The 27,909-nt window shown below is 41.0% G+C and overlaps 1 protein-coding gene and 1 long non-coding RNA gene across 2 annotated transcripts in view; one reads left to right on the top strand and one right to left on the bottom strand.

Annotated features, from left to right (window-relative positions):
- The window catches only part of ARHGEF28 (Rho guanine nucleotide exchange factor 28), a 62,429-nt gene extending 56,763 nt beyond the window's left edge, over positions 1-5,666 (top strand). The window contains exon 28 of the mRNA XM_066339167.1: positions 3,951-5,666. Coding sequence (XP_066195264.1) covers positions 3,951-4,111 — 161 coding nt within the window. The 3' untranslated portion in view covers positions 4,112-5,666. The remainder of the gene's footprint in view (positions 1-3,950) is intronic.
- LOC136374035 (uncharacterized) overlaps positions 1-27,909 on the bottom strand; it is a 301,364-nt gene that overhangs the window by 49,503 nt on the left and 223,952 nt on the right. The window lies entirely within an intron of this gene.

Here is a 27,909-nt window from a genome sequence, read left to right as displayed (position 1 = left end):
ATGAAATAGTCTCAACGGAGATTAAAAGAAGTAAAAGATGTACTTTAGGAGTATTTAGTGCTGAGGTGTGGCACAGACTGCAGGTCCCCAAAAGGCTGAAGTGCTATCACAGATTGCCTAATATATTTGTCACCAGTCTCAAGCACACTCTTTTCTGACTTGGGTGTTTGACCAGCCCAGCTTTGAAAGAGTGGATTTCTCTGGTCTACTCTTCACTTTTTCCTAGGATATCTGTGATGCAGCTGCGGATCTGGCTTGTTCTTGAGGAAAGAGTTACCTGGAATATTGTAAGGGAAATATATTTTATGTAAGCGAGAAACAGGTAAAGGGGATTTCATTTTGGGGTCCAGGGCACGAAGGGATGCTGACAGCTCTTGGCTGGTGCAAAAGTGGGAGGGAGCAGAAAGCTGTGTCAGAGCAGACTGTGGAAGAATCTGAGCTACAGCTCAGTTTTGTTAAAGCTTTGGAAATAGTCAGGGAGTATTTATCTAACTACGAAAGAAAAAACTGTCAATGAGCAAGTGGATGGCTATGGCCGGGTTACAGTCCTTTTGTTTGTCCTCTCTGCGAGGGTCTGGAGCAAGGCAGCAGGCAGAGCCCAGCCGGGCAGGAAGGGTGTGGGCAGGGGCCATACCCAGCTTTTGCCTGGCTGCTGGGTGTGCTGTTGAGCCAACACAGCCTGCCAGAGACAGCATCTGTCAGTAGCTTGGAGAGGAGCAGAGAAAAGGATAAATGCTGAATTTAGACAAAGGGGGTAACACAGAACTAATTTTATGGCTGATTTTGATAGATGAATTACAGTCACATTGAAGGAAGCACATGAAAGGCCAATGGTCTGTATTTACCTGACTCTTGATCTGTAGTGAATTCTGTTGTTTGTCTCAGTGAAGCAGAGAATGGGCCTGGAGATGGGCTGGGGAGCTCCCATGGGTGTCCCAGTGGCCAGGAGAGCATGGAAGATCTTCTCGGATATCACTTTCTGGTAGCAGCCCCTTTGCCTTGCTGGCTGCACAATCAGTTTGTTTTCCTTTTTTGTTTTTGTTGAGCATCCTCAGCTCTCACAGTTCTTTAGTAGACTGCAGCTAATATTTTCTACAGTCATATTTTCTAAGTCTGGTGTCCGAAGTTTCCTCTTTGTTTTGGGGGAGTGTTTCAAGAGGAAGATTTCTCTCACCTTTCTCCTGCTTCCAGGGCAACTCAGTTTCCCCATGCTGTACCAGAGAGCTCAGGGGTTGCTGTCACTGTTTTATATTACAAGAATCAAGGCTGACTGGCAGTTCAGTCCATTTTTCTCACTCTCCCTTCATCTGAACGTGTTGTTACCATCTCTAGCACTTCTTCCACACTTGACATGCATCTGCTCTCAGGGCACACCACGCTGCTGCTGCCTGTGACACCAGCTGGTCTCCTGGCTCAGCTGCCTTGGGGACACATTGAGCTTTTATTAGGCAGGGCCTGTGTTTGGTGCCACCTGAAGTGAATCCAAAGCCAGCCCTTTCTCTCCTCAGTTAGATTAAACACAACCTTTCCAGCCTCAAGCCACTTGCCACCCCAGCAGCGGCTGTGCTCTTAACTCCTGGGTGCCCTCCTGCTGTTCAGGTTTTCACAGATTCAATGTATTTAGGATAAAAACACACACAGACACACACAGAAAAAAAAAAAAAAGGCAGCTAAACCACTGATAAATCATTTGTTTTGATAGTGACAGCATCTGATTTGTTTTTCCAGAATGCTGACAGTTTCCACTGCTCAACCCTGCTGCTTATAGTTATAACAGTTAAAGAGAAATGGTTTGGAAACAGCTACTCTTTTAATTGGTGAAGCAATTACAGTTTAGTTTTGATGGTGGAAAATAAATGCATGTAAGGTGTTTCTCTTTCTTTTCTGTGTATTTTCAAATTTGTAATTAGGCTTCTCAAATTATGTACTTCATAAACTTTGGAAACAGATCTTTCAAATAAGTGTTTACTCCCTGGTATTCTTACGCACATGATTTAGGTAATGTGAATAGACTCACAGAACTTGAAAGGAATATTAATGTAGGTAAAATTACTCCAAAATATAAGTGTTTAGAAGTTGAGGAACTTCTGTTCCTAGGGCTCTTTTTAATAAATAAACAACCCAAATGTATCCAGTTTTCATAAAGACAGACAGACGGATTTTTGCTTTCTTCTGTGGGCTGCAAATTGCAATCTTTTTCTAACATGACCATCAAAAATAAATAAATGCTGACATCATCTTCAAAAAATCAGGACTGTTTGACAAAGTTAGGGAGTCAAGTCTGCTGTGTTACGTTGCAAAAAAATCACTTGCAATCAAGACTTACTCTGGATTTTCATCAAGACTGAAAATCCAGTATGAAACAGTAAAAGAAAGACAACTGGCTAATTTTTGTAACATTCTGTGTCATCCCACTATGACTAAGCTCATTTATAAATACCTTGCTCCTGCCATTGACCCTGCAGTCTTGGCAGCAAGAATAAGATGCATGTGGCTCATGCTCCAAAGCCTGTTTGCTCCCCACAGCTGTGTGAATATCAAAGAAGAGAAGATGCTGAAGGCAGAAGCTGTGATATAATGTGTTCCCACATGCCCATTGCATAATCACCCCACACTGCTCCACACACCCCGTGCCAGGGAACAGCCAGAGAGCCTAGGCTTTTCAGGGTGCCAGAAATCTTGTTTTGCCTTGAGCTCCTGGCTCAGTGAACAAGTCTGATGAAAGTCATACATATTTGGGGAATGCTAAATGTGGGCAGGTGTCACTACGAATTGCCACCAGTTAAGTGACGTGGCATGTAAGAACCCAAACAGATCCTTCATAATAGATTTCCATTGCACACACACATGAGAAATAGGGACCAGAGCAAGCATGAAATGTCTCTTCAGATCTGCATGAATGATCAAGGCTCAAAGAACCCCAGTTCTCAGTTTACATGCTTCTAGCTTTACCATGCTGTACAGGGAGTTCCAAGCTCCCTTTCTTTCTGCAGAGTCTTTTTTTGAGAGGGAAGAATGAAAATTAAACACTCCCGACGTAATAGAAGAGATGGCCGGGCTAAGGTTACAGTGAAAAATATTGCAGCATATCCATTGCAGATCTTTTTCATCGCTGTGCATGAGGATAAGCATTTTTTGTTATGCAGCTTGTTTTGATGGTAAAGTTGCTTTGAAGGAATACAGATGCAGAAAAGCCAACTATGAGATGCAGTTCCTGAGGGCCCAAAGTGCTACAGAATGTTGACTAGGGATAAAACCCAACTGTAGTCATATTGTTTTGGTCTTTTAAGCTATATGTGGATCATCATAGAAATGCTTATTATGTAATGCTGGAAAAGAATTCTGCATTTGTGAGAGAAAAATGGAAACATAGCAAGATCATTATGAAATAATGTTCTGTTGTTTGGATGCAAGTGTTTCTCTCCACATCACACCAAAAGGATCAAAATAGAGTAGGCATTTTGTGCAAATAGACACAGGTAAGCTTGGTAGAAAAAGCTGAACGCAAGTGCCAGCCATGTAGACTTTTAACTTAGCTCACTTAATTCTTTTGCATCCATAAAATGAAGGCTTACAAGTAAATTTCTGTGTAATGATGAAAACTGTATTAATATTACTACTGTATTATTACTAACAAAAGCTCTGATTATATGCTGTGTGTTTCCCTCCAGCTCAATGCTGACCTCATTTATATCTTTTCATTATTGTCTGTCTGTTTAGTAAAGTATGGCTACACATTTATTATTATTACTTGAGTAGATTTCACTAACTTTGGTTAAGGTACCTCTCACCACGTTGTAGTATAATTTGTTCAGGAGTACTGTTTTCCTTTCTAGACAGATGCAGCAAACTAGAAAAGGTGCTATTGAAAATGTCAGAATTTGCTGTTTCTGATGGCCTGGGCATGGCAGAAAATGCACTGTCACATGTTCTTCTCTTGTGTGTTACAGATCTGAGTGCACCACAGAGCCAGGGTCCCCAGACAAGCATTCCAGATCAGGGATCCATCCCGTCACCACAGGCAGATGAACTGCTGCTGAGCCACCAGCCTGAGAGCCTGCAGGATGCAGAAAGTGGAGCCAGAGTAGAGGAGAAGGTTGTTTACCTCTGATAACTTGTTTTCTAATCTCAGTAGCACTTTGGAAAGGTATCTGTGTTTTCTTTTCTAAATTTCTGTAGTCATTCTCTATGACCATCTGGCTTTTAGGGTAGTATTTAATAGTAAATGCAAATTTTTCCCCACGATAAATATAGCAAGTAAGTTATTTTGAAGCCTTTGTTGCATGATCTTTAATTTATGACATGATTTCAAATGCTTTGCAAGAAGCAATGAGTAGCAGGGGAGACCTAACATTTTGAAATTGCAAAGATGCTGCCAAGGACTGTGAAAGTTAGTGTGGATTTTCTCAAGTCCTCTTTTTACAAAGATGAGCTAAGAGAGATGAGTCTGCTACTTGAGATTTCAGAGTGTGTATCAGTAACCTTCTAATAGTTGTGATAGAACATGAGAAGACAGCAATATAAGAATGATGGCTCTAGTCTTCGCTGAAATGTGCTATATACCCTTAGCTGTTGGGCCATTTTCCTTATCTTCTAGCTCAGGAACTGCTCAGAAGGGGATGTTTTTTATGGTCTGAGCATAATTACTTAACTGTAAGTGTTTTTTTTCGTGTCCCAAAGCCTGTTATCATTTTGATACTACTGCCCGTTTCTGTGCAGAGATGCACTAAATCAGTTTGTGTATTATAACTGTTCCTCATTTCAGTAAGTGTCCTTACACATTAAAATTTACCAGATGAATCCATCTCTTCCTCATTTCAGTAAGTGTCCTTACACATTAAAATTTACCAGATGAATCCATCTCACTAGTGAAAAGAAAATAAAGGGGATAAATAGTAGGCTTCAGTTAGCTGAACTCTTCTGAAACTCCACTGCTTTCCTGTTGTCACGATCTGCTATTGAAAGCGGGGCTCGTGGTGGTTCGTTAACTGATCTCAGAGTGCAAAAAACAACATAGAGGGGATTTCAGTATTCACCAAAACAAATGCACTTTTATTAGCGTCAACATCAAATGCAATAGAAGGATTTGAAGGGAAACAAAGGATAGCGAGAAAAGAGACAGAGAGGGTGAGTATAGCTACCAACGGAGAGACGAAATCCTCATGGTCCGGCCAATAGATCTGTGTTCTTCCATGGGGAGATCTTGAAGGCTTTGGTTAACTTAGGGGTCCTTATAGTCCTTTCCAAAGCGACAGGCAGTTGGCCAAAAGGTGGGGAAATCTTTATGGTGTGTTCGTTTCCAGAACTCGGAACAGGTCAGCCGTCAGCAAGTGCAGTGTTAACTCAGAATGGTACAGCCATCAAGTACAGTCAATTCACTGTGACTTGCCCATTGTTTTGGCTCAGGTTCTGATGTCCCGATGGAAATGCATGCTTTGTTTTTCCATTGAACACACCTACAGGCAACAGTTGGCAAACGTCCCACCTCAGCCAGGCCAGCACTCCTGTGTTGGGGTTTTAGAGTCCTTTAGGGGTTTCAGTCTTGGTCCTTGACGATGGTTGTGAGGCAGATGAGGGATCTTTGGACCTTCTCTTACACCTGTGTAAAAGTCAGATTCTGCTTTCAGATTCACGAGATTCTCTGTGTAAAAAACCTGTTTTGTGCCTTTTTGTCTTTCTGAAATATTTGTACACTTCTGTCAAACTGAATAAATGTCCTGTGCATTTCTGAAAAACTGTAACTTTGATTCATTGTGAGATCCTCCAAAGAAATAAGAAAACAGGAGGGATGAAAAAAAAAGTGTCCAGGCCTTGTTTGCACTGAGCTCTGCTGCAGATGTGTGTTTCTGGCCCAGCGTAGCCAAAGCTGTGTATTTCAGCTGGCAAAACCAAGGATGTGCCTGTCACCACTTGGCATGGCTGATGGCATTGGCAGAGGTGCAGCAGGAATGGCAGAGGTGCAGCAGCAGGTGCAGCAGGAATGCAGCTGCACAGCTCCTGAATCGAGCCTGCCTGCAGGGGTGCTTTCCCTGGGGAGGAAGAAAATCCCTGCTTGGTGCCCCAGAAAACACCTTTCTAAGCACAGTAAGCAAAAGGCTCACTCACATGGTGCCTCTGCTCAAGCATGCAAGTGATTGCTAGAAGGTTCCTCGTTCTTTGTGTTACCATTGGTTGATTTTTGGTGCAGGAATTTTAATATTCCTAATTGTTCTCCCGTACTGACCCTTCCCTCAGACCCTGCCTTAACTTCTCCCCACCAGGAGGCCTAAATACCCCTGTCTGAGCCTGGGCTTTGCATTTTGCCCCTTGTTACTGCTTTTTATGGTTGGTCCATATATAGTGGACACCTTATTTGTTATTTTGGCATTATTAAATGCCATTTCTGGACAATTGGATCGAGCATGCCTCTCTCTATCAAGTCACCAACGGGGCAAAGCCCTGAGGAAACTCAAAGGGATCTGATTGTCCAGGCTAAGACCCCTGGGAGTTTCAGCTACCTCACATCTGCCCATCTCAAGGAGCAGAGCATAGGATTGCTCCCACCCAGTTGTCTGGGCAAGCCCCAAGCTCCAGTGGTTTCCATTTTACCCTAAGCCTTGTTTTGTGCAACACCTTTTGCAAGGTGCAGAGTTTTAGATATGTGCATTTGCTAGCAAGGGTTTCCGGACTGAGGAGGATTTTCTTCCAGGGGGTTGGGTGCTATGGGGCACGCCCTAAAGCAGAGCCTTTTGAGCTGCATCTTACTGGATTCCAGAGTAGTTGCTCAGTTGGTATCTTGGGCAAACAACCAAGCATCTGGTGTGATGATCAGAACATATTAATGTCAGCTGATGAGCAAATGATGATGTGCAAATGCCATCAGGGAAATCCTGGTCCTGCAGATGTGGTTTCCAGTGTCTGTGTCCAGCCTTCAAGACTCCTGCTAACCTGACAGCACTTCAAAAGTATGTCTCTTTATAAGATAAAATAATACTCTAAGAATTTCTAGAATTGTTTTGCCTTCTTTACTTGTCACAATTAGACTAAAATTCAAATGTGGATCCAACTTCTCTTGAGGGTCCTGCAGTAGGGACAGAGAGTAAGCAATGAATTCAGGGTTGCCACCTGAACAGCTTTTTTCACAAATTCCTAAGGAGCCAGACAAATTTCTTCAGATGCTGTACGTCCCAGGGTATGTGCCTTGCCTGGAGACCCACGGGAAACTGGGAAAAAATGAGCAATTTTCTCCACAGTTGCTGTCTCTGCATTTTATTACGCCTTGGCTGAAACATCTGGTATTGGTTACTGTCAAATCCAAGCTGCTGGATGGATAGCTGCTGTCCCAGTTTGGTGTGGGAATTCCCACGTAAGCGTCTTGCCACCGGGAGAGGAAGAGAGGATACTGCTTCTCTCATCAGTTTTAATTGAGGGGCTGGGAGCTGAAAATTGGCTGGCCCAGACTTCAGCTGCTGTGTAAATTCTTTTAAGTCCCTTAAAATCAGGCAACATCTTATTTTGCTCACCTGTGTTTACAGTAAAACTTCTGGCATTTCAGAAAGGCAAAGGCAGGAAACAGGTGGCCTCTAGATTTAGGCATTTTAATTGTAGAAAATGTTTAAAGTATAGGCCACTATGGTCTCGGCAGGTGCTCTTTATAACAAGATGTATTATGCACCCCTGTACTCTGTCCATTATTTAGGCATTTCTTAATACTTAGCAGAATTTAAACACAGCCCCAGTGAGACTCAGCTATTTTAGCAGTCGGTGTTTTCAGTTATTGTCAGGAACATAGCCTGTTCCTGCATCTTCTTTTTTAATTAGAAAAATATATTCAGTAATTCTCTTCACCTTTTTTATGTTATTTTGAAGCTGGCTTGTTTGCAAAACCTGTTATTTTTCACTTATCCTGTGTATTGAGTTTTTTTTTGCTATGCTTCTCAAAGCATCTTGACTCTGAAAGCTCAAAATCTGATTTAATCAGTGTTTAACTTCAGTGTTTAAATTAAAGGAGCAGTTGCTGTACTACAAATATCCATGGCACCAGGATGAGCTTTCTGTTTGTTTTTCCTTCTTTAAATTTTTTTCTCCATTTTTTAACAAAGAAGGGATTTCTTTGCTGTAATGCCTTGACTTTTCCAGCATTTTCTCCTTAATGTTGTATGCTAGTAGAGTTGGCAACTTTAGAAGACTTCTAAGGGAGACTTGCAACAAACCTTTTCTTCAGCAAGTCTACAATAATAGTAGAGAAGAAAATCATGAAGAGCTTGAGCTTGCAGTGTGGATCCAGACACTTGGATTTGTGCATTCAATCATTTGTAGAATGAGGCCAAAAGGGAACAAATTCTTCACTTTGATGCTGTTTGAGTATTAAGGTAAACAACACACTTAGCTGCATTTCTAAGAGATTTTTCATAAAGGTCATCCATGTTGTTTTCGAATTACTAAATTAAATACAGATTAGGCTATCAACAAGACTCCCCAAAGTTTGTTTACTGAAATGATTGAAAAAATGTAGGTTAGTGTTTCATGTAAGGAATACAAATCATTTTACTTAGAAAGCCCTTTTAGCTGCATTAATTTATATGCCACCCACTTAGTTCAAAAAAGTCAGGTTTTTTCTGCTGCATCTTAATCAAGTAGGTGCTAATTTTGTAATGTGCCATATTGCTGCTAAAAACATTTTTGCAGTGTGATGGTGTTCATTCAAAGAAAAAGAGATTGTGTTGTGGTAAGTAATGTGCAGCTTGCTCAGGCTGAATTTTGAAAGCAATGGAGAGTTGCAGAATGAGGCAGTTTTCCTTGTGCTTTTGATGACAAAATGGGGAAATAGTGTGAGTGTTTGGATACCTTCTAATGAATGTTCTGTTTGATGAGAATTCCAGCCCCAAATCCTTCCCATCCAAAACCTTCACTGTGCCCAGTTTATATTACAGAAGTAGAAACAGCACAGGTTGTGGAGCATTAGCATACTGAAACAGGTTGGATGTCTGCTTTTTCAGAGCTGTGGAACTTCAGAATATGCCAATTGATTTCTGCCATTTTTGCAAGGCAAATGGATAAATTGGTTGTTATCTCATCCCTAGTAAATATTTGTAGGTAGAAGCACTGCAGAAATAGCTATGAGTGTTCTTGATAACCTTAGTTGTAAGGTACATGTTAACCTCCAAAAAGGTTTTTCTGTTTTGCTGCAAAATAGTGAGATAAGTCTGTGAAGATGGCCTGAATTCAATGTCTTGAATTTTGCAAAAAGACTCCTTTCGGCAGGCAGATGTCAAAAAGCGCTTCATTTCTTCAATATGAAGGAAAACCCTCAAAGGATAACCTTTGAGGCATTATCCTAAAGTGTTGTCATCAGTCCAGCCCTTTGTTCTGAAAAAGTGCACCAGACAATAATCTGCTGGACTTCCGTGAGGAGCTCATCAAAGGCTACACAGATCGTGGAAGAGCTTGCAAGGCTTCTGCAGGCTGTGGGGGTGAAAAGACCCAGGTAACTCCTGGGATGACCTGGAAATGTAATTTTTTTTTCCCTGACATGCAGAACAGTGTTGGAAGCAGTTCTGTTCAGGTCAGTAGTTGGCTCCCAAATTCCCAGAGAGCTGTGTTTCTAATTCCATGGATTATCTGTGCTGAAGTTTCTTCCTCTTCTCCTCACTCCATCTCAGGTCCAGATCAGGTTGCCACCTCTTACATGGAAAGGCTCTGCCACAGGGAGGTCTGCAGCACCCACCAAATTCTGAGTTTGAGTCTTGAAATATCCTGGGTGGAAGCCAAGAGAAGAGAAAAGAAACATAAAAAAGCTGCTCTGGGTGTAGAAAAGGCAGGAAGAGTGTCCACTCTAAGTAGGTGTTTCTAAGCTCCTTCATGGAAAAAGCTTCAGAGAAAAGTCTATTCAAAATAAAAAAAGTCTATTTATCATATTTATCATATTACTTATTGATTGACTGATAATTTGAGAACAGTTAGATGCCACATTTTTTAATTCCAGTGCCAGAGAGAGAGCAAGTACCCAAATATGCATGAAAGGGACAGTGAAGCATGTAAGTTCAAACAAAAATTTCTCCTGTGGAGGCTTAACAGACCCAAGGGAAATTTCTTACCAGATTTCTGTAGAACTGCCAAGCCATACTACAGGAATTATGCAGAAGCATGAACCTTCCACTCACCCGGGTTACCACTGCTGATAACAAAGATGGACAGGGATAATCAATTGCGTGGACTGAAGACAGCTTGTGAAGATCAATGTCAGCCCTGACCTTCCCTTGCAAGAGAACAAACAGGATGACTGCATTCCCTGTGTCCAGCTCATGGGAGATGCTCAAGGCCAAGCTGTGAACCCAGTTGTGCTCCTTCTGAGTAGTGCAAGAAACGTGAGAAATTGGTGTTGCTCCTGGTTAAAGTAAGTAATGTCTCATCTGAAATGAAAACTGTCCCTATTTCCTACATGCACACAGCAGTCCTAACATTACATTACTGAATGAATGCTAAACCAGGCCATTATAGGTCAGTTCCAGATACAAAGCACCCAAGTGGACAAAAATACCTTTTAATAGCACTGACTAAGCATCTCCTGCTTTCAGTCAATGGAGGATAACTGTCCTTATCCTCTGGGCTTTCTTTCCAGCTTTTAATTAAGGAGCAAGTTTTCACAGTGACATACTCCAATTGTCAGTGGAAGGGAGAACATTAAGAGTGAAATTGCCTCTCTGCTGATGCTGCTGTCCTTCACACAGTCCCACATGACCAGATTTGGTCTGATTTTAAACTCATGTCCAGACACCTGGTGAACTGACAAGGTGGCACAGACCTCATAAAATTATCTCCAAGTGCCTGATCCTTGTGCAGTATCAAAACAGCTTGTCTAGGCTGGACAGTGACAATGCTGCATGTAAAGGAAGGACTTGGAGGATACAAAGCTAAGATGTGATTTCCTCTGAAGCACACATCAAACTAATGATTTACTCTGAGATCTGGCAGTGACCCCCAGATGTCCTTTGAAGAGAAAACTGGCACAGAGCTGTATCTGTGAGTAGGATTCCCTTCCTTCTTTGAGATGGCTTGAAAATGTTATCCTACCATGGAAATGATGTCCTTGCCTCAGCTGACTTTCATTTGATATTTAGACTACAGTTGTGCAAAATGTCTGGGCTGTAAGTCATGAGCCTGTAGGAAATCCTATTGCTGTGGAAGATATCTTAAATACATCTGACTACCTTTCAGTTGATGCCAAGGCTTTCTGTAGGGAGATTTATTGCAATGATTTTCCTTAAAGTTCTCAGTAAACATCTACATTTCCAGACTAGAGGGTGGCGTGTTTTCTGTGTCTGGCAGTGCAGAATTTGTTACCATGAGGTGAAACTTCAGGGTTTTAGGAGGCAAAGTGTGCTCGTGGCTGATCTCTGCATGGTGAGTGGATGATTCCCTCAGAAAATACAGATGCCTGTTAATGTTCCAGGTAAGCTACAAGGATATATTTTGGATGGTCCCTAAGAGGAATGCTGGATGCTGAGGGGAGGGTCCCAGCTCTGGGCTTTGTACATGGATATTATCAGTTTGATGGTGCTGGCAGCATGAAAATCTGGAAAACCAAACCTGGCTGTGGGACCAAGCCATTTGGTGTCACTGAAGCTGATTCCTGGGAGCATTGGCCGCATTTTCAATCCTGCTTTGCCACACAGCAGAGTGTGGTGGGGCCCTGGGATAGCCTGTGCATCCCTCAGATTACCCCCCTGCCTGCCTCTCATCCTTTCAGTGCCTACCTTGAAGGCTTCTGCAGGCTGTGAGAGATTGCTTGCAGCCTTGGGAAACCTCTTCTGGCATATAAAATAAATCCTGAGCACTGAAGGGTATTTCACACAAAGTAATTATTGACAGAAGGTAGGATGCATCAGCTGTTTCACTGGAAATCACAATTTGCACAGCAATTTCTAATCCTGACTCCAGCTGTTCTCATTTAATTTACAGCCTAACTCTTCAAAGGGATTGGGATAACAACTTTCAAGGACAAGATACAGAACTACCAAAAGGTGAGGAAGTTCAGTTTATTGGTAAATGGCTGGTTACTTCTGCTTTTCCTACAGGCAAGACTATTGGAGTCTCTAAAAAACCCATGAAATGGCATCCTTCCAACATATTTCTAAAGGACACTGATCATGTGTTAACAGCATGATTTACAGACACCAAACTCAAAATATTCTTGCTTCTGGGAAATTTGAACTTCAGAACACCTGGACTACTGAAATCCATCACAATGCAATCCTTCCATTAATAATTTCAATTAGATGGAAGTCAACTGTGCTCACCTCTTAATTCCACAAATGCCTTCTGATAAGCAGAAGCGTTTCCCTGAACATAGGTCAGATGTTTCAAACCTGTTATTTCTGCCACTACCATCAGCAGTTCTGGGGTAATTATAGAACATAATTGAACATAAAAGAGATGTCAGATATTTGGAACATTCAGACTTAGATCCAAGCTTGACAGATTCGGAGAAAATGCTTCACTTCCACACAAACATAGATTGTGAACTATCAGACAAAGTAATAGGGACTCAAAAATGAGTGAGTATATAAATAAACAGCACAAGCAAGAGTAGAAACTGCTTCTTTTGTACAGCATTCAGGGAGTCATTGACAAAAACATCTGTACAGGTATTCTGTGAAATAACATTATTGTGACAATAATGTCTTACTATTTGGTTAGAGGTTTTGCCAAAGTGTGTTTAGTGTATAAATAAACTACTGGGTAGCTCTAGTGATGAAAGTAAAGCTGAATAAGATGGACTGGGGTACAAAATTTTCCAGGTAGCAGGAAGTGTTTTTATTGATTGAGAACCCACAGTGGGCAGAGAAAGATAATGAATTACATTGTCTAATCTGGAGATGGTCTGGGCTTTCTCTGTCTGCTACTGTGTCACAGTTGCCTCCCCAGCACAAAATTGGGATGCTCTGGGCCCTTGGCAGCAGGCATCTGGCCTGGCTTTGCATCCCCAGGGGCAGAGATGTTAGGATGTGGGGAGCCCACAGATGTGCCCAATGCTGGTGAGGATGGCTTCCCCATGCTGCCAGCAGCCCCTCTGTGCTAAAAGAGGGATTTTACTCTGTATTGCAGAGAAACTGTGCACTCACTACGCATATCACACACTCAGCCTCCCACATATTTGGTGTTCTCTTTTATGTTGCCATGTAATAAAAGGCAATTGTCAAGGATATGTAGTACTGCCTTCTAAAACAAAACATCCCTGTGAAAATTCAAAATGTGTTCAAATTTTTGCAAAGTAACAAGGGTCAAGTATGGTTATAATAATTAACAACATGTGTGTTGTTTAATCTTCAAAGCAAGCTTTACCTTTAGACATCCATAATTTACTCAGTAAATATTGTTCCTCTTACTTCAAAAGGAACCAATAATTAGATTATGCCTGGACTCAGATTAACATTTAATTTGTGCATAGTTTCAGACCAACTTGTCTGCATACAATAGCAGAATAATTCTTTTTAACTCTGTATGCTGTCAGTGATTAAAGCTGTAATTTAATACCCAGAGGAAAGATACGGAAGTGCAAGAGATGCAAACACTCAAAGGTTTTTCCAAGTCAACATTCCATCCATCCAGTTGTCTATTGTGCACAGTCACAGACTAAAGTTGCCTGTTCCTGCCTCCTTCCCATCCACTGTTTCATCAAAATCCCTACTTGTGTCAATTGTCATGGGGTTTTTTTTTTGGAGGTTTTTGCTGCTTGGTTGGTTGGTTGGTTGTTTTTGAGTTTGGCTGGGCTTTTTCTATTGGGGTTTTTGGGGCTTTTTTTTTTTTTTTTAATGTCCTCCAGCTCCTTCAAGGGAGCCTGGCCTGGAGGCACAGGGGTTGTCTGCTGGTCCCTTCCCACAGCTGTCCCTGAGGAAAGGGCTAGCTGGGCATGTGTGAAGTGGAAAACAGCTGAGATAGCAGTGCTTCCTGCTTTGAGGCAGGAATTTTAGAGGATTTATCCAAACAGCCTCCCAGTGTTGTGCTGGCTGTGGGAAAAGATGGCTTGTGGATGATTATTTGCAGCTGAGCTTTGGCCATCAGAACTACATTCACTGGGTGGGGCTGAGATAAAATTTTAATTCCTGACAGGGAGTCCTGGCACCATCACAGTGGAGAAATCCAGTCCAGTGCTTCCTTCTACATTGCTGGGTACAAAAGAAAACTGAGAATGGGGGCCCCTTGCCACAGAATAACTGAAATAAACAGCTCTTCCATTAGCTGAAACAACCTCTCTTACTCCAGCCTCTATTAACATCTAAATGATGGGGATCACACCTTGCCAGAACATGTGTTTGGAGCCTAAGCTAATAAGATAAGAGGACTAGTGAGATAAGAAATATACCCAAGAAATTCTTATTTGCTGCTAATATTTTCATAATCACCTTCATGATATGAGTTGCAGGTGCAGCACTGCAAAATATCCCTATTCATGAAGCCTGAAATTTTTTAAATGCAAAAAAGTGGTAATGGACTTCTTTCTAGGCTTTGAAAAAGAGTGTTTGCTTTAATGTGACTTAGCTGAAATGCTATTACACATTTTAATGAGGTAATGTATGAGGAGGGGTCAAGTTGAGCAAGGACTCATTCTGCTCACATCAGCACTGACACTGCTTTGCTGGCATAGGAGTAGTTCTGCAGCCATAATTTAAATAAAATATGGAATGTAAAATGCTCTATTGAATATTCCAAATCAGGGTAGTCTATTGAGCACTGTTGCCATGGGGACTGCGTAAAGGTTGGTTTAATTAAGGCCTGAGCAGATGCTCTGGAGTGTGTGGTGTCATTTGGGCTTTCTGCTTGTAATTAATGGGCATGTGTGGAGGGTGAGAAACGAGGGAAGGGTGATATATACCCACCTTAATTTGTGTGTGACAGCTTTTCAGGTAAAATGAATTATTGGTATATGAAAAGCGGTGCCTCTACACATACTAAAAATGCAGATTTAAAAAAAAAAAAAAAAAAAAAAAAAAAAAAAAAAAAAAAAAAGGAAGAAGGAAAAACGGGATAATCAAAATCAGCATCTAGATGAGTCAGATGAGTCACTATGTTTAGTATGAGAATGCCAGAATCAATGATACAAACTTCCTCCTTGCTAGTACAAGATTTAGGGATTCAAAAGAGCCACTTCATCTCTGAAATAGATTAGGATTAAAGAGATATTCTTTAATATAGCTTTGAGGGGTATATTTATGCATATACAATTTTATGCATGCAAAGAAGAGGGGATAGTTTATTTTAGGAGTGTGTATGTAAAGTTAGGCCTCCTTTCTGGTTTTTGGAAGTCTGTTTGAGCTGCTGAGCTCAAAGGCAGCAGTGAAATAAGTTTTCAAGTCACTTTCCCTAAGCTCAGTAAGCACTCGCTGTTCCAAGCAGGGCTTGGAACCTTTAAAACAATGAAAGAATAATGCCCAGTTCTTTACAAGTGCTTCAGCAGATGCCCTGAGCTTCTTAGGGAGCGTTTTTGGGATATAAGGGATCAGACATAGGAGCAACACCTTCCAAAGAGAGTGGTGAGTATGGTGGTGGGCACTTACTTTTCCACAGCCACTCCTGTTCTCTCTCCAGCTTTGCACAGGGACGTGGAGATCCCCAATTTTTCAAAGCCTCATCCAAAAACGAGAGAGGAAAAAGATCCATAACTTATCCCATGAAAAAATACTGCATGTACTTTTTCTTTTATGCTTTTAGAAGTGGGAATACATTACCTCAGAGGAGCCACAGTTGTGTGACTACCTGGTGGCACTGGAATCACAGTGCTAGAAAAAGAAATGCAAAAAGGGCTCAAAGTGTTTTCTGTGAGTATTCAATTGGATATAAATCAACCTCTCAAAACTGCACACATTTTTACAGTGGAAGAAAAGTCATCACAGTGCTTCCAGGTGCAATTTTGCAGATGCCAAACAACTCTCTGTTTTAGGAGGACAAGTTTCCAGCCTTTCATGATTAGAAGATAGGTTCCTGCCAGTCCTAGTAGTAAAACAAAATGAGGAATTTTCATCTAAATATGTAGAGGGCAAAAGCATGAATAATATCTTGCTGAGTGCTATTAAATGAAATATTTCTGTGGGACAGTTACCATCCTGGATCCTATTTTAAAAAAATAATTTTTTAGGCACTCCTGGCAAACTGTCATACCTCAGACTGCTGCTTTCAGTCAGGGTCTTGAAATACTTCTTTTCTTTTCTTTTCTTTTCTTTTCTTTTCTTTTCTTTTCTTTTCTTTTCTTTTCTTTTCTTTTCTTTTCTTTCTTTTCTTTTCTTTTCTTTTCTTTTCTTTTCTTTTCTTTTCTTTTCTCTTCTCTTCTCTTCTCTTCTCTTCTCTTCTCTTCTCTTCTCTTCTCTTCTCTTCTCTTCTCTTCTCGTCTCTTTTTTTTTTTTTTTTTTTTTTTTTTTAGATGAAGTTATTTGTACTGTGAAACTCTCTGAATTCCTTGTGTGACTGTGGAATGAAAAGTGATGGATGCTTTTCTTCAGATTGTGAGAAAGAATAGTCAGTATAATGAATGCTGAAGCATGTTTCTTTCCAAGGTGCTCAATCCTCTCTCTCTCTCTCTAATTTGCCTGCTAAATCTGCTGCATTTTCCTCACATTTCTTAATGTTTAAGGATTATCTCATATGCTCTCTTGGGAAATGTGGTTTGCTTAGGGTTATGGAAGTAATTAGAAAAGACTGCAGCCTGCTTTTTGAATGAGTCTGGATTTATTTCTGTTTTTCTTTTTGCTAATGAGAGGCTTGCTGGTTCTTGCTTTGATTTAGAAAACTTTTTTTTGTTTGTTCGTTTTTCAGAAAGAAAAGTTTATTCTTACCCACAATGTGAAGAAAAATGTTTGCGATAAAGTTGAAAAGTCCACAGAAATGGCTGGGTGCTTTTGATCAAATGAACATGCTTAAATTAAACATAGACATCCTTTTAAATACTAAGGACTGGGATAGACCGGAGGTACTGATTCAGTTACCATGTCACTAGGAAAGTAAGAAGATAAATGAACCATCTAGGAAGAATATCCCCAGATTTGTAATGAAATCTAAGTGAATTTAGTTCAAGCAAATTTACACTTGTTTCTGACCCAGCTCTGAACCTTGAAGCAAATGAAATCTGTACCCTCTCTGTAAGTACATGTAGACTTGTCTTTTTGGACATACAGAACAGTTTCATCCAGAGTATACATTCCTACTCCAGCCTTTCCTTATGTGGCTACATTATGAACACATGTATTTAGTTACCACCTACTTGATTTCAGTGATAATTTAGATATTTTCTCAGTTTTAGGTAAATGTTCAAATAAAATTTTGCCCTGGTCCCTGTTCCTTGACTCTGGGGTTTTGTATGTTATTGGCTGATCTTACAAGTACTTGCCATCTTTTCTGTAAAGAGCTATTTTTTCCTTCCATTAGTAATACACAGTGGGATGTTACTATATTTTTATAATATTTTCAGGAAAGCCTTCCTAGAGTTCATTATTAGATCAGCCTAATGCACTATTCTTCCTTCCTGGTCTTCAGACTAGTCTGTATTTTCCCTGAGGTCCTTATTTGTCTGTCTTCCATAATTAGACGGTAATTGAATGATAACTCTTGAAAGTATCTGTATCTGAAGGTCCTGGGAATATACCTATACCAGCCAACACCCCAATACCTTTAAATTATTAGAAGCCTTCAGATAACACAGGTAGCTGGAAAACCAGACAGATTTTAGCTGTGGCAGCCTAAGAGCACTATGTGCCTTGGCAAGGAGAGTATGAGTGCCCTACAGCTCTGTCTGCAGTGTTTGTGGTATCCAAACTAACTGGCTTAAATAGAGCTTGAATACTGGCAAGGCATTTTGCATCTTGTATGCAAAAAAAAAAAAAAAAAACCAACAAAAAAAACCCCAAAAACAACCAGGGATGTCTCAGGAGTAGTTTGGTGCTAAGACTGTTAAATAGGGCAGGGGGAGGGATTCATGTTCTGTATTTATGCCTTAATTTCTTTCCCTGGCACTTATTGCTAAGTTTATGACTGGACTTACTTGTCAAGGCTTTGGACATGACTTCTCATGTTACTCCTGAAATCAGAATGGATGGGGTATTTGTCAGTAAAGAAAAATTCAAAGCCTTGGCATCTGTGCTGGAATAATGCTGAATAGCAGCAGAAATCTGAGAGATCCAGACCTGAGGGACCTGGAAACCCAGAAAAGGAGTGGTGGGCCCCAGTGGAGCAGCCAGTAGGTCAAAGGAAGCAATTATTTTGCTCCATTTGATACATGTGAGGCTATTTTAAAATACTATGTCCATCTAGGGGACCCAGCACAAGATAGTTACTGAAAGCTGGAGTTCAGGAGTCCGGAGAAGGATGCAGTGGGTGATGTACAAGAGGAGTCTAAGGTAACCCCAATGGCTTGTTCCATGGAGGACAGAACTGGGCTGGGATCTCTCTGCTGTCTTCACCTGCCTGATGGGAAATAAAGAGGAGGAGGGGGGGGGGGGGGGGGGGTTGTAGGCTTCTTTCAGAGCTGCCCAGTGGAAGGACAGGAGACAGCAGATGGGAACAGCAGCAAGGTCTTGGAATTCTGGAAGCTGAGAGTTTAGGGCTTTCTGTGCTGGGGCCTGACCCAGCACTGACCCTGAGGTGAGCACTGCATTTGACTGCACGGGGAACAGGCTTCTAAAATTGAGAGATAGCACTGGGGCTGTGGGTGTGTAGTTTGAATAGAACTGTGTGATATCACAGGGTAAAAAAATTTGAATTTAAGATTTTATAGTTATATATATGGGACAATATGGAGGGTTTTGGGCATTATCTAAGTCCTTCTTCTTCACTACCTTCTTCTTGGTTTTGGTGTTTTTTTCTAATTGGGTGAAAAAGGTCCACATTGTGAGCCTTGTGTGGTCATTTATTGGGCCGAAAATATAAATAATATAGGGTTAAATAATATATATATAAATAATATTGGGTTAAAAATATAAAATAATATTGTTATTGAGTGATTAGTGCTTAAATAACCTTGGAAAGAGTTAGAGACACCTCCATTTTCTACCTTGCTAGTTGGAGCTCATGACTCATGAGGCTGTACTATAAATAAGAATTAATAAACAGAGTCCAAACATGAAACTGTGACTCCCGTCTATTAATCTCAGCTCTAACAAGAGGAAAAGAAGAAAAGAAACCAACAGCAAAAAGGGAGTTCCTACCATATTTAAGAGAAAAACTTTTCCAAGGTGGAGAACACATGCTGAAACAGCTTGTATAGAAAGGCAGTGCCATCTCTATCACTAGATAATTTCAGAATGTCTGCAGCCGAGATCCTGGGTAGCAGGACTTCACCTGGAGTTAGCCACACTTGGAGGAGGAGATTGGATCAACTTCTTCTAGAGAACTCCTTCCACAAAGATTACTCTCTGATTTTGTGGGAATTGCTATTAAATTTAGTCTGTCTCATCCCACGTATGATCATATCAAAGCTTTATTATCTGCATTGCCCCATTACAGCCTTAAAGTTCCATTTTGGGGTTTTATCATCTCCCGAATTAATTTTGATTTAGAAGGCATTTAGCTTGTATTTACTACTGTGAACAGGTAAGCCTTTACTCTCATTTCAAATTACATAATTTCAAATTACATCCTCTGTAACTACACAGAATTATTTTCTATCAATACAATTCTAGTGGTCACCATTCTTTATCTTGGATTTTATTATGCATTCACTGTTCTCTGATGGGAACAATATGTAACTGTGTTACCTTAAATATAATGCCAAAATGGAGATTTGATTCTCTGGATGATATATTTTGTTCCACCTTCAATTTTGCTAATCTTCTGAGGGCAGTATATTGAGGAGATGGACTTGGATGTTTTCTTTTAAGACATCCTTTTTGGACTCAAGAGCACAAGCATTGGCTTCACATGCTATCTAGAAATAATAGCTAAGGCAACTAAGAATCAGTGACAGTGATAAACATCAGTCTGCATTGCTTCACAGAATAAAATCTTAGCTAACATAGACTTTGTTCCTGAAAACCTGTGATCTAAACAGGTATTTTTGCTATGCCAGCTATGATATATACTCAATGCCAGCTATGATATATACTCAAAGCAATTTGTATGTCTTTTTTATCATTTAAATCCTACGAACTACTAACAAAACAGTGTTGAATTTCCAGTAGTTTGAGGTTATGTAGGGTTTTTTTAAGGTTTTAAAAAAATCTGGTGAAACAAAGGAGAAGAGTCACACTGGCTTTAAGGAGCCCAGTACAAATACCCTTGTGAGCTTTAGAAAAGTGTCAGCCAGATACAGAGTTGTCACTTTATCTACCCAGGGACAGGCACACAAGTGCAAAAGCCACTGCCAGACTATACATGTGACAAAGGGGTGACAAAGGGGTGACACAGACAGTAGGGGCATTTGGTCCTTCTTCCACTGAGCTCGATGGGGCTGCCTGGCTGCAGCCACAGCTCAGGGGTGAGTTTCTGCCTCCCAGGAGCAGCATAGAGATCCCTAGATCCCATATGGAGCTGCCAGAAGGGGATGAAATCATGTTATTTAATGATCAGCTGGCCAGTGTATGAGTTCTTCAAGGAGGTTAAAGAATTTGGCCAGTTCAGAAGAACAGATCTTGACAGCTGGACCTAGTACCTAGCAAAGGGAATGTCTGATCCTGCATGCTGAGTATGGGGAGAAGATTTTCTGACTCCTCCTGGTGCTGTGTGCACCTTCTACTCTGGGGTTTAGCATTACAAGATGCCACTGAGGCTCAGGGTGTGTGAGCAAAGACCCCTGCATTTGGGTTCTGCACTGTTCTTAGCTGATGGCTTAAGGATAGGCTTTAGGAATGGATGCAACAGATTAACACAGAAGAGATGATAAGCTGTTAGAAAGACAGTGAGCAACTGGTAGCCATTTTTTGAAGATAAAATCACCTCTACTTTGGTATGAAGAGTAGGATGTCAAGGCTGCACTGGCCTGAGATGATGATGATTATTATGAGATGATATTATTTGGCATTTTCAATATGTTTTTCTCATTAATCATGAAAGTTGTGGTTTTTTCAACCTTGCTAAAGGGAAGAGCAAAGGCTAATGGAAGTATTTCTGGTATCTGCCAAATCTGAGGATAGTGTTTCCATTTGTTCAGTTTCTTAAATGTTACCACTTCTTTTGATATTCTAGTATCAGTATCTGGGTGACTTTCCCTTTTGACAGCCAGGAAAAAAAATTTGGAAAACAAAAGAAATTACAAACTTAAAGGGTTCTTGGAAGTGTGGCAAACATAACTGTATGCCTCTCCCCTTGAAGTCCAAGTGGGCTAAGATGTGAGAAAGAGAGAAAATGGGAACTGGTTTAGTGGTGATGTGTCGTTCAGCTGTCCATGTGCTGGAGGGAAATATGGGATATCATACTTCCTGACTTTTTGTCATTGTAGAGAGTGAGGAAGGGTTGGGATTGCCTCATTCTGGCCATTCCTTGTGTGACTCTTCTCTCACCAGTTCCAGCTGTCTGTAGGAAATGGGGTGTATGATTAATCTTTCCTTGGGTTGCAGGCTGCAGACTTGGATGTCTTGCTGCAAAACCAAACTGTGCGCAACTGCAGGAGCAAGGGAAACTCATTTTCACTGTATGCTTGAGAGCTGAAGAAAAACTGATTGCCTAAGGCAGGTAGTGACAAGGTTTTCAGCACCCATGGCTAATCTCAAAGGTCGGATCCTATTCATCACAGAGCAGTGCAGCCAACACTTCCTAGCACAGAACCACTGGGAGGCCATGAAGGATGTAAAAGCAATGGCCTGGGAAAGTTGCAATGAAATTCTTGAGGCCACTAAAGGGCTATCAGACAGGAAATCTTCTACATGGATTTCCCAAGAATCTCCTATCTGCTTGATCATGGCCTAACTCTTTAGCATGCCAGACTAGCAAGTTTTGGGGAAGCACAGAGATAAGATACAATCTGGAAAACAATGAATTCAAAGTCCTGCACATGTGTCCTTTCACACAAACAGGTGCATTTTACTAATGCAGAGGGAATACATAGGAAAAACAGACAAAAAAAAATCAGAAGAAAACACAGCCAACAGTAAGCGTCTTGTACTTCCACTAGCTGCAAGGGTTTAAACCTGCTATTTGCATAAGGAAGCTGATACTTCTGACTATAAGCATTTTCCATTCTGCTGATTCAGATCAGCATTGTCCTGGTCAGCTGGACCTGTAGACAGAGAAGGTATGAAAATTCAGGTGTAGTGCTCTCTCTTTCTCTCTCTCTCTCTCTCCACCCCCCCCTCCACCACACCCAGCTCTCTCCACTCCCCTCTCTTTCCCTCTCCACCTCTGTATTTCCTTGTCTGACCACATTTCACTGAGCAGATATGGGACCAGTCTTGATTTATGCTGGTGTAAACCACATCTCTATCTTTGACCTCTATGAGTTCATGCCTGTCTACATCTCTGGAGAGTGACACATTTGCTCAAGAGTTTGGCACTTCTCAAGCTACCTCCTGTCACCTCATGTAGGAGACATGAAGTAGCAAACTAGTGTCTCTGCCTTAGTGCTTTCCCTCCACAGGGTATTTCAAGGTGCAGTAAAAAAAAAAAAAAAAAAAAAAAAAAAAAAAAAAAAAAAAAAAAAAAAAGATAATTGCTTCTATTTCACCAGTTTTTACTTTTATTTCCTTTGAACTCTCTGAAAACATATACCTTTCTTCTTTATTTTCCTCTGGAGACTGTCAGGAGATCTGTTTTCAGGTGGTTTAATGAGAAACAAGCCCCTGCTGACAATGTTTAAGGAATGTGATTAATTGCTTGAGTTTAGAGTTGCAGCATGCCTCCATCTAATAGCTAGAAGGGCAGGAGTAAGGGACAGGAGCGTGCCTTTTCATCAGTGTATCTGTTCCTTGGTGCAAAATAAACCCACACACCCCCTCCTACACACACCCCCAAGCTCTAAAATGGGATGCTGCAAACAGGGAATTACATCCCCACATCTTACTTGGGCAGATTTGCAACCTGGACGTTTCTGTGCCTTGAAGACTCTGAGCTATGCCTTCATATTGAATATCCAGGGAAGGGCGTGCCAGGTGAGTTGCACCAGCCTTGCCACAGGGAAGTGAACAGCAGCTTAAAAAATCCTGTCCTCGTGGAGAGTAGATGGGTCCTTGGCTCTCTGAGGTCTGCTGAAGAGCAGCAGGGCAGGCTCAGATCAAGGGCTGTAAATCTACATGGGTTCAGGGATAAACTGAGTAAGCTCATGGTCCAGGATCACCAGGATGTGAGTCTCTGGTTCTGCTTGGTCCTGGGACCACCTGGCTGTGGGATCATTTCCGTTTCCTAAAACAGACCCTGGCACACTCCTACAAACAAGTGCCATGGAAAGAAAGAAGGCTAGCACCAGCTTGTCCCCATCACCAGGTCTCCTTAGAGACTTAAAAATCCTGGAAAATACTAACCGTAATTTGATGACCTTGGGACCTTCAGGACATCACTTCTGGTACTCTTGCCTTCCTGATACATGGTATTCCTGGTACTCCTGAGATGAAGGAGACCCTTAGAAATGATCTTTGATATTTCAGAGGCCTGTCTCTTCCTGGAATCAACTCCCCTCTGTCCATACAAAGGTTCCCACACACAGAAGCTGAGTCAGAAGTTCTGGGGTGTATTGGCAGGGTTTGAACATTCTCTGACCCATCTGTTTACAGCAGGATGCATGCCCTGCACCTCAGCATTTTCTTTCCACTCGTGTGAGCACTTTTAAAATTAATTTATCAGTTTTCCCCCTCTTGTGACAACATGGCAAAATGGCTTAGTGTTTGTATTTGATTGATGGCCTAGAAAATGAAGGGCCAGTTATGATTCTTCTGGTCTAAAACAGATTGTGAGCAGAAACATTGCCACTCATTTCCATGGGGACTAAGCCTTTGCCATTGCCTGAAAGGAAGTGATCAAGCTTTGAGCAGGGTCTTTGAGGTCCTGGTTTTGCAAGCAGATTTCCAGCCCCTCAAACTAGGTCAGATTTGTTTCCACCTGAGGAAGTGTCCTTCTCTGTGCATCTTTGGAACTGGGACTGAATCTCTGCATTGCTTTCCAAACAAGAACTCCCAAAGAACATGTATAGATTGAGAAAATGGTCTTGAAATCTTGAAAAATTTGAGAGAGACTCAAATTTTCCCCCTCAAGTTTGGGGGAAAAGTCTCTCATAATTTTCTGCACAATTTTAAATCATCATAATGGACCAGGACATGAGTCCTTATCTATAACAACTCTCTTTAGTTATCTTAGGGACAGTCTGAAGTAATTTATTTCTTTTCACTACATGTATTATGCTCGAGGGAAAATTAAAAAAAACCAAACAAACAAGTCTACAAATATTCACTGGTTTTTGCATTTGATTACTGGATGCACAACATAATATGGTTCTTAAGATGGTGGTTGACCAGTTTGGATTGGGGAGATACCTTGGAAAAACAGCTTCTGAAAGGGTAGTATTTTTCTCTCTTGCCACTGCTGGCACTTACTGACATGGAAAAGCAAGAACTGTCATGAGGGAAATGCAAAGGCTGACATCCGGCATGGAGTAAGCAGGTTGAAAAAACTCCAAACACTGGGTGTGAGGGAAAGGTGTTTCTAACACTGTTTATCTCTGTTGTGCTGGATTAACTCACCCTGGTGTCTATTGAATGTATTTTATAATTAGAAATGATACTGTAAATGTGCTACTGGAGCAGGCAGGAAGACTTTTGGAGCCAGGTGTAGAGTTTGCTTCATTCATGGTACGTTCATTAGGACTTAGGCATGCAGTAATTCTTAGTTATAAATATGTGATTCATTCTTCTGGTTGTATCATACAGAGATTTACGCTTTGGGAAGAGTGAATTCTGGCTGTAAAACATGGAGAGGTTTTACATTAATCCTTTTTTTCATTACATGTGGACTGCAGAAAACTCAGAAATGACATCCATGGATATATATATATATATATATATATATATATATATATATATATATATATAAAAATATATATATATGTATTATTTCTGTATTAATTATATCCCATGTAAATGCTATGGCATGCTTACAAAGCTTTGATTACTCATCCCACCCCAAGCTGAGAAACTGCTGATCCCCACCAAAAAAAAAAAAAAAAAAAAGGGAAGACTTTGAAGTCTTCCAACATTGGCTTGTCATGGAGTGAACGAACTTGAAAGAGAAATGTGAGCCCTTACTTCTGATAGAGTAGAGAACTGGCAAGTTCCTACAGATTTTTACTCTCAGATGACATCACTTTCTTTCCACCAGCTTGCAGCTTGTCTAGCACTGCCAGGTAAATATAGCCATGCCACATAGTGCTCATCACCTCAGAAAGCATCTTTGTCTCTTCCCAGTCTGAATCTAGGATATCAACACACTGCAGAGCAGATGGTGTGTGAACCTGCAAGGGCAGATCTACAACCAGTGGGCATTGGCATGTCTCCCTTGTAGTGGAGACAGAAGTTATGCTGATTTATACCCTTTGACATTCTAGCCCAAGGTGATGGCGTCTTCATTTCTGACTTCAATAGGAGCAGGCCCTGGTGTTGGGAGTGAGGCTTCCTTCCACTAGAGAAAAACACAGCTGGAACACAAAGCTGAAGGAAGAGTAGCATTAAAAAACTGCCTCAGCAGCAGTGGTTAGATTTAAACACCGTGCACACCTAAGAGCCAAGTTTCTGATGTGTAACTGCATTTTTTGTCTGATGCCAAGAAAACAGATGTGAGAGTTATTTCCTAATAGCCAAGGGCATTGTCACATGACTAATTCAGCATCTTCCAAAACTGGGTGCCTGCCTAGGCATGTGATGGAAAGATGGGAGGAAATTGTCTGGCTATGTGGATTCCTTGTGGTAAGGCAAATTTAGCTCAGTGAAGCCCATGACTAACAAATACCAAGCGCTCAACTTTTCAAATTACAGAATCACAACACCCTGAAACCTGTTGATAAGCTTGCACAAAGCTTGGAATGTTTGGATGAAAGCAGAGCATTTTAGAACTCAAAATTTCATGGTAGCAAATAGGTGTGTGCCTTAGATGTTCTGTTTAGGAATCTAAGCCACAGCAAAACCCATTTGAGAAAGTATGTTCTTCAATTGTAAATGGTTTAAGAAATAATGTTTAAAAGCATCCACTCTCTGCAGGTTATTCTCTGTTTTGTAATTGCTGTGAAACTCATGTGAAAGAATTTGATGGTACCACCTTCTGACATAGAGCTGTGGGAGTAGGTCACTCTCAGAACAAACTACTTCATAAACCATTAAACCAAAGTTTTTTCATTTTAAAAAAATATCTCAGCATTAATGATGGAACTAGAACATCCTCCCCTGATTACCTTGCAATTTGTCATTCTCTAATTACCCGGTGAGGTACATCCTGCTGCTTCATCAGCTCTCTGCAGCACTTTATATAGGTCTGCTGTTGGCTGCCTTCTTGTTTCTCTGCACCTCTTATCTCTGAGCATGCATGGCCAGGATCAAAAATTTAACCCTGTCAAGTCTGCAATGTTTCTTGAGCTGTGTCTGTGCTGCAGAGTCACCTCCTTCAGTCCAAGCTAAAATTTTAGAGAGCTCTTCAAAACTGTGCATGATGCTGCTCCACAGCAGCAGCAGCATCTGCAGCCAGCACTTATTTCCATGTCTTTTGTCTCTTGTTTTCATATTTGAATTGCCAGGTTTTTGTCTTAAAGTTGTGTGTGCTAGCTGTGCCCACCACATGGCTCTTGTTTGAGGATTGCAACTTACAGGTGCTACAACATTCACAGATGACAAATAACCATAGAGTAATGTTGATTTTGCAGTTGAAGTGTGTATATCTAATCTGTGAGAAAAACTCATAGTGAGAAAGTTTATTGATTTACATGCAGGTAAATGTAAGGTACTTTTCACTGACATTTATTCCCAAAAAGCCTAGCCTATGGAGAGGCTTATATTATTATGGCATATGGTTAAAAATATCTCACCTTAATCCACAGAAAAGTTAAAAGCTTTCCCTTTACTTATTTTTGTTCTGCTTTTTAATTTTTATTCTTGCTTTTCCATGTTTTTTTATTCTCATTCCATAAAAATGACATATATATTCACAAATCAAAATGTCACCCAATATGATCTGACAAATCACTTTTAAAATGTTCCTGGTTTCATTTTAAAAAATCCATTAAAATAGCTGATACAAACATTGCAGTGGTATCAACTATTTTTTTAAGTCCCTGGAATAACATCCTTTGGTCAGCTAGCTGTAGAACTGCCTCTGATGTAGAACCCTGGTGTAATTTTCCTTATTTATTTGCCTTTTATTTATATCAGATGGGTTGTGTAAGTCCCACGCAGGAGGAAAATGAAAAAGACAGGCTGAGAAATCCCACCCCTGCTTGAATCAATGATTTTTTTGTGAAAAAATAGATATGCCAGCACTGCTGTGGGCATTTGGGGGACCCCCTTTATCCTGATAGGTCCTTAAAATGCAGTGAGATTCTAACACCTAGAATTGCTGGATTTTGCACTCACTGTGTTTTGAACAACCTACACAGACACACAAGCTGGCCTGGGCCTTCACCAGGACAAAGGTGGTGGTGTGAACTCTCACCTACAGGAGAGGAAGGGCTTGGGGATGGTGTTTTACAAAAAAACTGCGGTGAAGTGGCCTTCATGTTGTCTGAAGGAATGGAGAAAATAAAAATTATCAACTTTGAGACAAAGAGAGACAACTAAAAACATCACTGTGAGGAGCACAGGAGAAGCTAAGGACATAGGGGAAGCTGGGGACATAGGCAGACATGGGCTTGGGGACCACACAACTCAAATTTGGCTATCCTTCTAAGCAGGAGAAGTCCTAGGAATCTCAGAGGAGAGGGTAGCTGGTTTGGGGGATTTTTCGCTTAAGGGATACACTGGTTTTTGTAATTGTATCTGATCTTTA

The sequence above is a fragment of the Sylvia atricapilla genome, chromosome Z, assembly GCF_009819655.1.
Source record: "Sylvia atricapilla isolate bSylAtr1 chromosome Z, bSylAtr1.pri, whole genome shotgun sequence".
NCBI lineage: Eukaryota > Metazoa > Chordata > Aves > Passeriformes > Sylviidae > Sylvia > Sylvia atricapilla.
This window is presented reverse-complemented; position numbering and strand designations above follow the sequence as displayed.